We start from the raw sequence: 15,147 nt of genomic DNA on the forward strand, positions 1-15,147 counted from the left end.
CTATAAATCAATCAGGTAAAGATGATTTAGAGAGGGGAAAATAAGTCAGTAAGTTTTGTTTTAAGTGAAATGTATTAAAGACATCTAACACATTACAGCATTATCTAATCTGGTATACAAAGTTAGTACACCATTCTACTCAAATGAACAGGGATGTTTAAAAATAAAGGGAAGTAAGCAGAAAATGTTCCAAGAAACCTCTTGTCACAACGTGGAATTTAGCACTTGAAAACAATACGAATGTTAAACTGATTTGCCTGTATCTTATTTATAGTTGGTTTTAGTTTTTCTAAGTAAGAGGAAATCCTATTTGGATTTCTTGAGAGACAGACTCACACCAAATATTGGATTTTCCAGCTACTTCTTCATTCTTTGCTAGTTAGCCTTTTCCATTTTCCATCACCAGCCTCTGGAAAAACAATCTTTTTTCCTCCATTAGTGAATCAATTACAGCTATGTCCACAGGCAAACCCAGTAGTTCAGACATTTCCGTGAGATTGTAACGTGACTGTACAATCCACACCCAGTTACTAAAAAGCAGAGAAGCACATTTCTATCAGACATACCACAAAGCTCAGCATCTCTGCCAGGTCAGCAGCCTTGTGACCAAATGCAATTTGAAAATTGATCAAATGCTGCAGCTAGGCCAAACCAGCAGCTGGCCAGACTGCAGGGTTCATCCAGCTTATGGCCTCCTCAGAACCATCCACACTTTTTCTCAGCTGTGTTCTACTCATGGAAACTACTGCACATTCTGGATGGAACAGCCTCTATTTGTGATATGAAAACTTAAAAGCAAAAATGGACCTAAATGCTTTTAAATCTCTCCTTGGAAGACATCTGCTTTCTCTGTATCCTACTCTACTCTATTTGTGCACACACAAAGACACACAGAGGTTAAGGTCAAACCATGCCAAATATTTTTAAAGCTGTTTGTGCTGAAACTACCTTGATTTTGTTCAGTCAAATAAATAAATGATAAATTCACGCTTAAATTTTCTAAAACATTGTGATTAGTAAGTAAAATCTCATCCTTTTATGAATTTGTAGGAATTACTAATTCATAGAACCTCCAATATGGTTCAAAACCCAGGAATATTAGAAAGTATTCTAGTCTTGTTAAATTATTTTTTTTTTCAATCAAGGCAAATACTTAACAGAAAAATCACATGTAACTATTGAAGATTTTTTCATGCAAGATTATTTTTGTGTCATGGGTGCCACGAATCACAGTGCCACCTTCCCACAGAAAGCCTGTTGGCAGAAATAATCACAGCAGTGTTCAAAAAGTGCCAGAGGTTTAAATCAACCAGAGCAGCTGATGTTCTCAAACCATTCACATCATTAAATCTGTTGTGTAAAGCGCATCAGGAAGTAACCAGTGGCTACAAGCATGCAAACACCACACCGCTAAGCATTTCAAAAACACAACATTGCAATCTTTTTTAAAAGTAAAACTTAAATATTAAAACTTAATATTTAAATGACATCCCAAATGGAGTGCAGAAGCCTTGTCTTTTCTAACATTTGATGACTCACTCAACTTCTATAGATTTCTTTTTCTAAGTTATACACATTCTTGGCAAATGAAACCAATGATAAATATCCATCACACTCAATGAGAGCATCTCCAAATTATTAGATTTTCCCCTCGCAAACTTATCAATACATAACAAATCTCCCTATTGTCAAGGAGCATTTAACTGCGTGCTTCAATAAAATTGTGCATCTTTTTTTAGAATATGAAAATATGCAAGCTCAGACACAGACGGGCTGCAAAAAGGAACAGATCCCACAGTGGGAAGTCACTTTCTGTCCTCAGAAATGAAGTAGCAGATAATGATTCCAGCATAAGGGGGCAATGGTACTTGAAAAATTTGACCTTGGAACTCAGCCCAGTATCCATGATGTTTGAAACAATCCCCAAGATGGATATGTTTTATATTACTGACTGTGAGTAATGTTTGGTGAGCAGTGAGTTTGCCCTTATATGGAGGATGCTCTTCATCACACCCTGACCTCCAGGTTTCAACTGTCACAATTAACTCTTCTGCAAGCAGATTTTGGCAACTGCTGTGGTTTCTGCTTTCACTTAAATACTCACCTATAATTCTCCCTAAAATTTCCTTTCAGTTTTTCCACTTTCATCAGGTGCTCCAATTTTGTTCACAGTACTTCAACCCTTTACTTTTCCCCCTTTTCCACTGATCATTTTGATTCTGAGATGAATGTTTTTAACAGAGCAGAAAATCTCACATTCACCATTATTTATTCAGTGTGATCTCTTCTATTAAAATGGGATGGGGTTTTAGTGTGGTTGTTTTGGACCTCTGCTTTAAGTCAAGTAACTCAGAATTATCTGAGCACTGCAGAAAAATCCTAAGCAAGAATCAGGTTCCAAGCAAATGATGAAATCATATTCCTGAAAATGTGTCTGAAAAAAAGTGAGAAAGGCTTTGAATTCTTTACATGTTTGACATGATTTTCAAGGTTTATATTCAAGAATTAATTATGGCAATAAACTTTAGGCATCCAGTAGCCAGCTGATTTAGAGGATAGGACCTGTAAAACTTTCTATGTAGTCAGAGAAACAGTTTGCTAAAGTCTGTTACAAAGCATTCATTATCCTCCTGTTTTGTACTGTGCATTACAGGAGCTGTTCAGCCAGCACTGGCCACAGAGGCAGTACAGGAAGGCAAAACCAGCCCCCCCAGGGTAGTAAGGGACCTAAAATAAGGCTATGACCATCTTATAATTTGTCTGCCACACCCTTAATGTTTGGAAAATTTCAGAATCTCAGTAAAATAAGAAGTTGTCTCTAGCTGGTAACTCAGTTCTAATGATACAACCTCTCAAATAAATTGAAAACCAGAAAGCACTATTTTCATTAGTGAATAGAAAGGGCAGTTCAACTGTACTGTTTAAAGCATGAGCCCACCAGAAATAACCATGGTTAAGAAGCATAAGCAAGAGTAAGGTGGGAACATCCATTGTAATCAATACTAATAAAATGACAGCAGCTTGAAAAGGTTTGCTCAGTTCATTTGGATACAGGTTTGTCAGCTATTACCCCTGTATCATTCTTTCAAATCAAGAAATTTTACTTAGTTATGGTTCAGTAGTATTTAAGCAACATGATTTCAAGAGAGCAGGTATCTAAGGACATACTTAAAACTGTCAAGCAACTGTACATATAACTTTCATGTGTAATTGTAACAGTGTAATGATCTGCAAATCTGCAAAGGTAGGACCAGAATGGAATTTTGCATAATATGGTACCCAGCTTTTTTTTTTTTTTAAGTCCATCCTTTTCTATTTGACTGTTCCATATTTGTTCAATCAACAGGATTGCCAGTGTTGTAACCTGACTTCCCCACACATTTGATACAGACTTACATTGTTTCCTTTTTCTTGTAGCAGCTTCAGGTTTTCTTTACATTGTTTGAGCTCCTCCGTGAGTGACTGGTTTTGTTGTTCAGCCACCTCATACTTTGCCTTCAGCTCCGAGAGCACAGTCTGTGTTCTTTCATACTAAAGACAAAGAGAGAACAATCTGTGGACCCTGGACACCCAGCACATACTGACATCTGCTTAGCACACAGTTCCCTTTGTTGTCATCTGCCTAGACTAACTCACCTTGCATCAGTGCACTCTCTTTTCATAAAAGCAGGGTAGAATTTAGATTTCCTTTTTTTTCTAAATTAAAATTTTTTGCCCAGCTTGGCAGGACTAGGACCACTAAACTGAAGGAAATACAAAGTAAATGCAAAGTCTTAATTAATCTTTCATACCAATTATTCATGATCATATTGGAAAGGACTGTAATAACTACAGAGATGAAACAAGAAATAGGGGAACAAGGAGTCCTTCACATTTGAATAGTGGTCTTACATCTAGGCTGCAGCTTACATACTTACATCCCTCTAATAGGTGCAAAATTCAACACTCTCTATTAAGTAAATCAAACCCTCTTCCCACATAGCAAATTCAAACATAAGAGCAAGGCAGGCATTAAAATATAATATGCCTTGTTACTGTCACGCCATAATCCTCAGTGTGGGTCAAGTACAAACAGAACTGGGTGAATGTGACATGTTCCTACAGAATGGGTAGCTTTTTCTTTTTCAAACCCACATTTAATTTTTCCTATTCTAGCAGTCCTCCTGCCTGGGCTTAGTAAGGACAGAACCAATGACCTTCAGTACTGGCATTCACCACAAATATAGAAGATGAGGCATCTTTACAAATACTGATCTGACTACAAAACAGAGATTAAGACAACTGGGATTTTCAGATTCTGATAATTCTAAGGAATGTGACATGGATGAATTAACCATGGAGCAAACAAAAGGACTGCAAAAGAAGAGCAGTGACTGGGGAAACATTCAAAATGCTCATAAGAGGAAGCAAGTAAGTGCTGGAGACTATGGCCTTCTTCCAGACATAACCTTTGAGGCCAGGCAGATTAAATACATGCTCAGAATGCTGACTCTTCCTTATGCACTTACAAATGCACTAAGATAAAAGATCTTGGTAAAGAATATGTAGTCCCATTGTCAAATAAAAGAGTTCAAATCTAACTAGGAAGATTAGATTGTGAAAATTAACTTTGACTCATAACAGCTTAAGAAACTCTGGACCATGATGTTCATGAAGACTCTGAATAATGATTTACTTGTCTGAACATCTTAAAAGTAAATTCACTACAGCAATGCATGTAAGTGAAGTTTAGGAAGTTCTCAAAGAACATGTGTATTTACCTGAAGTCTTCCATTTTAGATTTGACTCCCAGTTTATATTTTCATAGCTACCATTTAAACTGGTTGCAATAAACATACAAAAAAAATTATTTACTAGAAAAAGTAAAGAATTAAAAGTCCCTTTTCTTTTAGCTTAAAAAGGTCAGTCATTGGGCATTACATTCTTGCAAAATGGAAATATTTCATGTTACCTCTTTCTGAAAATCTTTTGCTTGACTTTCAGCTTCACTGAGTTGAGTTTTCAGACTGGCTGCATCCCGTTGATGTTTTTCTCTCAAAGATCCCATCTGATTTTCAAGTTCCTTCCGAGACATTTCAAGAACACTTATATCGCTGGTTAGTGCTAAACTCTGTTTCTGAGAGCTGAAAAACAAAATCCAATTGATTCCTTATGCATTTTAAACTTACAAAAATTGGCACTTTCCACCCTTGAAAGCTTAACACATTGGTTTTGATGTGTAAATATCAGCTTAGAGCGATCATAGAAATACAGACCATTATTGCCTCCCTAGACAGAGTGCTGACACAAAAAGCTGGCCATTGTCTTGCTTTTAAATATATGCCCACAGCCTGCTATGTACAATTAACATTTAGTATCTCTTTTGTGAGGAAAAACCACCACCAACAAAACTCTTCAGCTGCTGTGGTACCCCCCAGACAAAACTTGTGCCCTTACCTAGAAAGCTCCTTCTCTTGTCGCTGAAGTTCAGAGGTAAGTGAAGTATTTTCCTTCCTCAGTTTAACACATTCAGCTTCCAGAGCAATCCACTCTGCCTTCAACTTCTCAAGTTCATCTGCAATGAATAAATTAATTCAATTCAGTAAAATTATTTCATGTCTGCTTCAAGGAACACCAGCTAAATGGAGGAAAAGCTGGTATCAGCCATACATCTCAAATATACTTGATTGTAATCCTGTCACATGAATTCTCTCATGACTACCTGTAAAACATGACATTATCTTCTACTGTTATGAGGTTTATGACCCAGTGCCAGACAAGTTACTTTTTTCATTAAAGCTTTTTCTAAGGTACAAAGAATAGAAAACAGTCTTTTTATGGGTCAAATCTAGTATTTTAGAAACAGTGGTAGAAAAGCATAATTGAAGAAAATAATTTTCAAGGCTTGAAAATAGCAAGAGAATCACTAATACCATGCCTCTGTTACAAGGAAAAGAATGTTTAAAGCAATAAGCTTTAGTGACACTTTGGTAGAATTAAAGTCAGGAGCTCCCCCTTAATGGGCTTAAACTATAGAGAAGTCACACAAGTCCTCTTGGAAATTTTTTGGCAATACGAATCCTTCAAACTGTAAAAGTTTTCCATCTTTTCTAAGTGGAATTACACTTGGTCTATTGATATCAAAGAGTACCTAAGTTAATTTAGGCATAATCGACAATAACTTTAATGAAGTATGGAAAGTGTCTTTGCTAACACCACAAGCCTTGGTACACACACACAGAGTAAATGACTACATAGGGACAGAGAGTGATTTGAGTAACTGGCATTCACCACAGCGAGCAGCATGCTCTGTGCCATCCTTTCAAACAGGTACCTTTCAGGCGAGAGGCCTCTTCCCTCTGCTGCTCCTCACACTGCATGCATTTGAGCCGAAAACTGGACTGCAGATTGACAATTTCTTTTTCATAATCTGAGGCATCTTTCCTCCACCGTTCAAGCTCTGCTCGCACTGTCTGCAGCTCAGCTTGCAAGGTAGAAATATCTGTGTCTCGTTCTGAGGCTGCTTTTTCTGCTACTTTTTGAAGTGACAGAATCTCATTTTGAGCGCTGACTAGTTCATTTCGAGTAGTTGAAATTTCATTCTCCTTTTCCTTGCGAAGGTTCTCAATTTCTTCTTGTAACCTTCGCAACTGAGCTGGAAAGCAGACATTCATGTTAATATTTTTTCAAACTGTATTTGCAAAAAATCTAAAAAGCTTACCTCCCTTTCTCAACACACTGATATTTAACAGGACTAAAGAAGCCTAATGCAATTGAAAAAAATATTTATCCTGTCAAATGCTGTACCCTTAAAGAGTCAAGTATGTGGGCCATGTAATACAGAGAATCAAAAGAAACAAAAACTATGTCTGGACAAAGCTTTCTTAGACAAGGCTATGCTGTGTGTGTGATACCAAAGCAACTTTCCAAAATCTGAAAACAAGATTTAGATCCAACATCACTGTAAGCAAAAGTAGTATTAGAGGGCAAGGACATCGGGGCTTTCAGGGACAAGAGGAAAAGTAAGAAAGCTTCTGTCACAAGCCAAACATTTGCAAAGCTACATTGGAAATGTTTGCCTGTTCAGCAGTTAACTTGTGATGTCTATAAATATTTGAGACAGAATAATTTCTACTCTGTTCTCAACATGCAGTAGAGGAAATACACATTATTTCTTTGCAAAAAGCATTTTTAAAAGCACAAGATGAATTTTAAATTGAAAGGGACAGCTGCACCGTGTATACAGAGCTAGAAGAAGGTCCTTTAGCATTTACAGCTTACTGTAAATGTGCAGCAGTCACATACATATGAGGCTACTTGACATTTCTGCATGAAGCAAACCTTATAAATTATTCCCATCTAAAACCCTTTCATTACTAAAGACATCTTGAGCACAATTTTTCATAAAAACATACACAAATAGAATCCAGTGCAAACAGTTAAAAAAGAAGTACAGTGCAGAGGAAAGGGAAATATGAAAGAACAAGAGAACTACAGTTTAACACTGATGGGAGCAAAGTGCTTAATTTGCTGTTGTTCTACTTAACTTTTAAAAAAATGTACTTCACTGATTTCAACATGCAGAAAAGCAATTACTGAATTAATGAAAAATTACTCTGAGAAGAAAAGGTAAAATTTTTAAGAGCACTTGGAAAACTAATGTAAGATACTGTACAGGGTCAAAATTACAGATTTAAAGTTGTATGTTTCAGAACCAAAGGGCAAAACAAGGACAGTGAAAAGCATGGGGAGCATAACCAAGGCTGAGTAATCTTCCTAGGTTACTTGTACTTATTTTTGTCATCTCAATCCATTATAGAACATGACAGGAAGAAAGTGAGTGAGTCTTGCTATAAACTGATAGAGCATCAGAGCTACTCAAAAGAGACTTGCACCTCCATGACAATTATACTTTATGCTTTTCAGTAGCTACATATGCAGCAATACAGAAAGAATTCATACACTGGTACAACCTAGAAACTTTGTTGGTGTAACATAGTTGATATGCAGTGAAGAGGAGAAATTCACCTTTTTTGTGCTCTCCTCTAAACAGGCTCCAGCAAGACATTTATCTCATTAAATACACTAAAGAACCTATGAATGACCCAATTCCTCACTTGGAAGGAAAAAGACATAATGGGAAAAACTGTGGTAGTTATTATATACTGTAATATCTAAGAGCTATTATAGACAATAGTAAATTAATTTCATGGCAATTCTGTGTAAGATGAAACAGCATCTGATCCATAACAAAAACATTTGCAGCATGATTGATTTTGAAAGAAATATGAGCAAAATGAGGCTTACTATGACCTCGTTTGAAAATTTTTTCTATGGGCTTATACTAACAGAAAGCAAATGAAGCAGTGGGTGAGAACAACCTGAAAGTAAAAAAACCACATGCTGCATCAACAATTCCCTTTCCATGTATCTTACATTAGAAGCCTTGAACCTACACTAAAACACAAAGAACTACAGCTTGCTAATAGGGCAGGTGCCTGAGCAAAGGAATGCAAACCATATCTTCCTGATAGTATTTCCTTCATCAAGCCAAGCTAAACTCCTACTTTTTGGTGCTGGCAGCATTTCAAAGAAATGTGTTTTTTTTATCCTGTGCATGCTGTTGATGAACAACTCTCCCTTTATATGTTCAGGCCTGAAAACAAGCAGAGCCTTGGACTGAAAATCCAGAGACACACAAGTTCTAAGTTAGGTGGAGTTGTAGAAATAACTACAGGAAAGTTACTACTAACAATATGGGAATGGTTTCTGAAGCATTGGATATCATTTCAGAGGACAATTAGAAAGAAAACTTCCATTACATCTCTCGTTTATGTAAGCCATTACTTCATCTGAACTGAATGCTTTGCTTCTCTCACTTTTTTAAAATACAGAGCAACAACTTACTTGAATTTCCTTGCTCTACCTATGTGCTCATCTAATGAACCTGACACGTAGAGACATGACCTCAGCTGCTTCTCTGGCACTTTCTCTTCCCTATCACAAACAAAGCCAACAAGACTGGTTGGGCTAAAACATTGATTCCCTGAAAATACTTCTAGAAATGTTACTTCATAAAGCTGCCAGGTTTTTTTTTTTTCTCCCCTGCAGTTTGCAGGGGCTGCCAAGGGAGAATCCTGACAGCTTTTCCCAGACTGTGAGATGTGTCACACCCTAAAAGTTTGGGAAGCAGCAAAGCACACAGTGAACATTAGAACATTTTGAACTACAACAGAGAGAGGAGAAAACATTAGCAAGACCTCTCTTGAGAAGGATCCAGAAAACAAAAAAGTACTGAATTGAGAAGAGGAATCCTGCAATTAAGTTTGGCTCTGTCAAGTTTCTACTTTCATTCTCTCTTTTTAGGAGGAAAAATATATTTCCTTTTTTTTTGTGCACAGAAATAACTATCAAATATTTTCTAATTTTTCTTACAGCATTCACTACTTGGAGAATTCTCATTATTAGCAAGATAACACTCAAAATTAAATTGCTGCTCTTGTTCTGAGGATCAGCATTCTTTAAGCTTCTCTTTTGCACAAGAGCAATGAGAGAAAACTTAAATATTCTTTGCTGAAGTCACCTAAAACAGAGCTATTACAGAAGTTTTTCAGTGTAACTAGTGTATGACAAGTACCATGTTATCCAACAAACTACTGCCTAGAAAATAATTTTCTAGGGCTATTCTGACTGCCTAAAAAAGTCAGCACTGTCAGTCCACCTGCCTGTCTGCTCATCTGCCTTCCAGACATTTTTGGGTCCAAAGCAAATGATATGCTGACAAAGACCCCAAGGATGAAGCTCCTGATTTTGTAATAATCAGAGGCTGAGTAGCTCTTCAAAGTAGCACTTACTCTAAGGAAATGACAATGTAACATAGCCTTTTTTGACCTTAAGGCTGGACAGACTGACAGACTCTTGACCAATGAGCTCACTCATATGCAAGTTAATGTGATACAGAACATGTGACTCAGAAGTTATGTAAATTATGGGATTACATCCTGCTGTATGCATTTTGGGCTGAAAAGAGCACGATTGATTATATCAATTTTCAAAAAGGCATGGACAGCAAAAAGGCATGGACAGTCTCCAAAAAGGCTCTGTTGCAGCAACTTTACTGTATACTCTGATGCTGGATGTGGATCTGTATGAAAAATTTCTTTAAGAGGATCCTATAAGGAAATGGAGAGACTGAGTAGCACAAAAATACCTAAAGCTTCCGAGTGCTCTGAAGGCAGTCACAGTAAGAATCCCTGGATCACTCAGAACTGAGAAAGACTAAAGAGAGATGAAGAAGAGGTACCTATTACAGATAACATCTTTTGCATTTTTAAGTTACTATTACAACCATAGGAATTTAAAGGAAACATTCCACAACAACATTCAAAGATATGGTGAAAGAAATCCGATTTAAAACTAAACATTTTCCTTTCTTAGTGACTATGATGCACAGAAACAGTCAAAACTATATAGTTTCCCTAAAGAGTGGGGTAAAAAAGTTCCTACCTTGCAGAGCATTTATTTGCTTGTTGGATTCTTCAACTTGCACTCTATATGCTTTTCTCTCTTCTTCCAAGAGAGCTACAAATAAAAGTGAAAATGTGCCCAAGAGTTTTTGTTAGTAACATGAATTTCACCGGTGTAATTAATTTTAGTCACAATCTCTCCTTAAGTGAAAAGATTAAACAAACATATTACTTCAGGAAGTTATCAAAGGTAGTAAAACTGTGTAAGTAGTTTAATAAAAGTTAATACTAAGACATCATTCCATTATTGTGGTAGTATTACAATTAATTTGAAATTGATATAATCCATTGCCTGATCTGAAAACTCCGTGTGTGCTAAATGCAAACTGGTGTGAGAGGAAGGGAAAAAAAAGGCTGTAAATATAACCCCTAATGAACACTGAACAATATGCAGTTAAACTGGACTATACTATTTCCTCTTAAAAACAATAGAGCTACATAGCTGATAGGATTATCTAACAAAGAGTTACCACTGAAGACATTCAATTACATCCATTTTCTAACTGAAATAAGGATGAAATATACTGAGTTCATTCATGTATTCAATACTATGAAAACATATCTTGAACTACCTGAGATATACAATTTTAATGAATACCCTACAGAACCAAGTTGATCTGGGTCTCACCTTGAAGTTCAAAGCATTTTTGTTTACTTGTCCTAGCTAGCTCTTGGGCTTCAATCAGCTCCTTGTGCAGTTGCTCAATTTCTTGCTTAGCCTCAGTCTCTGATTGTGCACCCTGCAATTCATCTGATGAAAGAACATTTTCTTTGAATCATAAATTTGTACAACAGCTTAATTTGCACTGCTATGTGATGATTGGCAACTTTTTACTCAAATCTTCAGAAGTTAGTTAAAGTAAACTTAAAATTGGATTAGGCAAATATTAGAAAAAATATTAATATACTTTTTAAAGCAGTAAAACATATGCAAACCTTAAAGCATTCATTACACATAACATGCAATATAAAACCAAAAATAACAAGGAAAAATTAGAGAGTTTTAAAAAACACAGTATAAGTTGGCAAGGACTTCTGTATTGACAAAAACAAGGAACAACAAAAGCCTAAGATGATCCTTGACTGTGTTTACAACTTGACTCTTTTAAAAGGAAGCTGCCCTAAGTCCTGTCTCAGTGCACAGGCTCAGGCAAGAGCTGCTATTCCATGATTCACTACTGCCACCCACCCACTGCATCGCCAGGCTCAGCCTCCCCTCTCCCTCTGGGGACCAACAAGGAAAGGAAAAATTTAGGGAAATTTCCTAAAACAAAATTAAGAAGAAAATTCCAACCTTTTTATTTCATTCAGTGGCCTTAGTAAATACTAAGATAAATATTGCACTTGGGTTTTTTTATCTGTATCTTAAAATATTAGGTATATCTTTAATATGATCATAAATGTATGAACATTATTTAAACTCTAAATAAAAACATTTGCTCTTCCCCATACATTTTGTATTAGCTAAAACACATATTAAATGCCTCTCAGGCTTACAAGAGATGACTCGCAGTCACAGACAAATTAAATACTTTTACAGCTGAAGTTTTGGAGGAATTTAAAAGAGGAAAACTAAGTATTTGTTACTAAGAGCAGTGTCTTCTAATGGGCACACATCTAGAAATTAGATGCAGGAACACCCCAGCCTGCAGGCATCTGCAAAGCCAGGAACAGCATCCAGCAAACTCTCATTTACTAGATTTTCCTTAAGCAGTGTCTGTGCACAAACTGATCCTTCAGTAGGCACAAACAGCACTAATAAACTCTATAGGTAGAGGGCTAAAACTTGCTATAAAGCTTGTTTGGTGAGAAAGGTAAAGGAAGGAAACTGGTGAAAGAATTCCAGCTGTGTATCATGGGAGAGGGTGGAAAAAAAAGGGTTACACAGTTACCTCATCAATAAACATCTGTAACTATAGACCACATGGATTTAAGGTAAAGGCTTAGAAAAACATACTACTTTGGTTTGTCTGGACTTTGCATTAATAAGGAAAAAACTAAAAAGAATCTAGAATTTAGCTCATCATTATACTTTTGACATTCATATTTGGCTGTATATGCTATCAATAAAGTAATTATAGATTTTTTTCCTCGTTCTCTTAATTAAGAAAATTGTTTAGCAAATCATGCTAAAGTCTTCATACTGCATCTCTCTAAGGGGCTGCTTTTCCTGCTCTCACAGTAATGAACTGGTGGGTTTGAGCAAAGCTGAGAATACACATGTGCTTTTAGACTTTTTCAGAAGGAAATTATGAGAGCAGAAAGAACAGAGAGCACTACATATTTCATCCAAATGCTTTGTTTTATGGTTTATTAGCTCTAAATCCAAGATTCTCTTTACTGAACATGTTTTGTTCTTAGCTTCTCATGGATAAAGACTTAGAGCAATTAGACTTCCAACCCTCTTTAATGAGACTTTTCAGAAGAAATGGATGGGGAAGTTGACAAATTATGCTCAAATCACTCCTGATAAAGAAGCAGTGTCCCAAATCCAACAACAGACACCCTGAATGAACTTTTATGGTGGCAGTGTTTTCTAGTCAATGAAAACACACATCATAAAAGACAAAAGAGATGAGAGGTAAACACTTTCCTACATCAACACAAAAGGGGAATTTCCATGTGCCTGACATGTTTCTAAATCAAAAGCCAAGAAATATAAGAACAAGAAAATATTTGCTTTTTCGTCTTACCCAAACTGAAAATTAAGTGTCTTGCAGTTCAAAGCAAATACACTTTTGGTGCTAATTCTAGTTTTGAAAAGTACTTCTTCAGTGAGTAGGATTGCCCTATTTACAAACAATAAAACTACTAAATATCATCAGGCTTAGAATCAGTTCTCTTAAGAAGCAAATTCACATAATGACTAACTGTCCTCAGAGAAGGCTAAGGAGTTACTATTAATTACAACAAGGTGCCAGAAAGAATTAAATAAAAACAAAAAGGTCAAATACAGCATTTTTTCTTCCTCATTCATTTTTTCCACCTCATGGAAATTTTTAATCTGTGACCAGTTTGTTTGCCACACTTAAAGAAATGTTCTCAATTAATACCACCTTGTTTTCCACACAAAGAGAGTGAGGCTTCCCTTAACATTGGCTCTAATGGTAATTTTAAAATTGTTTAAAAAACTTTTTTTTTAACCATTTAAATTTAATTTTTTAATATAACAGAGATAATACAGAAGCCCACATAGGCTATGGTCTTAACTGATCCTTTATCTGTTTGTGCCTGGCCTGTGGAAGAAACTTTATGAGCAGCCTGGTATTTCTTCAAGCCTCACTTCTGAAAGTTCACCTTCAGAATTTTGCAGGATTTCTCAGGTTATTCAGAAGACAATTTTCAGGGTACTCTGGTGAAGTCAGACAACAATTACAACCCTGAGGTTTTTTTTTGCTTCATAAGAGCCACATGAAGGAAACTGTATCATATATTTAAAATAAAGTATCTGGTTATTCTGACATAAAACAATGGTTCCCAAACTTTCTGAGCCGATAGACCACTGCTGATTTTCAAAATTTCTTATGTAAATTACTGCTATTCAGCAAATCCTCAGCTGAAAACATTTCCTACTAAGATTCCATGGACCAGTCTTGTAATTACTGTGAAAACACAGGGACATTGGTAAGAACAAGATTACCAGTCTTCCAATGACATTTATTGCTCCTTTCCATCTGTTTAACATTTACCTACCCTTAACTTTGCAATAAGTAGTCGCAAACTGCCTAAACAGAAGTGTCCAGGGAACTGTTATGAATGGTTAATAAAGTAATTTACCTTGTGGGGGAAAAAAACAAAGCCAACTAATCTGTCACAGCTTCCCCCCTTCCCCTCCTTGCCAGATTCTGACTTGTAGAACCTTAAATCCTGAATGCACTCAAAAATTTTGATGGAAAATGCTAAATGGTAGCACTTAGCAACCAGAAGTCTCCTAATTTTCCTGTTCCATTAATTTGTTTTGTAAATTTCAACAAGACCACTGCCATTTCCAGCGGCCGTTTCTGCATTCCAAACAGCCGCAGATCAAAAATGTTCTCACTCTTCCTTAATTATATGACTGCATAACAAGTCCACTTGAAAACCTTTCTGAGGCAAATCAGATCCTTTTTAGGGCAAAGTCAGACACATGAAGTTGGTCTCTGAAAAAAAACTCAAACAAAACTGTGGGTTTATAGGCTTTTCATAAAAATTAAAAGGGCAAATGATTCATTGCACAGATATTTTTGATGGTTTCGTGAGAACAAAATAGGAAGGCCCATAAATAGTCTCAAGAGGAAAAGTTGCTGCCAACCTCAGTTTTATAACCAAAAATAAGACTATTATAATCACTACAAACAACATTATCAAATTCTACCTTCTAGCATAGCAAGTCACTGAACATACTTATTTTTAGTTGCAGATATTAGCCCAAACACTCTTTTCTAGGTATCTCAAACACTCCTTTCTAAACTGCTTTGCTGCACTGATGTCCACTGGGAAACATCAAACTCAATTTTATACATGTTGCCAAACAGCAAAAGTAAATTGTGCAATTTTTGGAAGCCTTTTTGTCTTAAACTTAGGGAGTGTAAACAATTGCAGAGAAAAGCTCTTTTACAGATCTCCTATGTTCCGTTATGGTTTCGTTTTTTCCTGAGTCACA

The 15,147-nt window shown here is 36.2% G+C and overlaps 1 protein-coding gene across 19 annotated transcripts in view; it reads right to left on the reverse strand.

Moving 5' to 3' along the window:
- The window catches only part of SLMAP (sarcolemma associated protein), an 81,814-nt gene that overhangs the window by 7,563 nt on the left and 59,104 nt on the right, over positions 1-15,147 (reverse strand). For all 19 annotated transcript variants that reach the window (XM_053953332.1, XM_053953331.1, XM_053953333.1 and 16 more), the window contains 6 exons: positions 11,134-11,256; positions 10,486-10,560; positions 6,314-6,634; positions 5,437-5,554; positions 4,952-5,123; positions 3,397-3,531 (listed from right to left, as the gene is read on the reverse strand). In XM_053953332.1, coding sequence (XP_053809307.1) covers positions 3,397-3,531; positions 4,952-5,123; positions 5,437-5,554; positions 6,314-6,634; positions 10,486-10,560; positions 11,134-11,256 — 944 coding nt within the window. The remainder of the gene's footprint in view (positions 1-3,396; positions 3,532-4,951; positions 5,124-5,436; positions 5,555-6,313; positions 6,635-10,485; positions 10,561-11,133; positions 11,257-15,147) is intronic.

This window comes from Vidua chalybeata, chromosome 12 (genome assembly GCF_026979565.1).
Source record: "Vidua chalybeata isolate OUT-0048 chromosome 12, bVidCha1 merged haplotype, whole genome shotgun sequence".
Classification (NCBI taxonomy): Eukaryota; Metazoa; Chordata; class Aves; order Passeriformes; family Viduidae; genus Vidua; species Vidua chalybeata.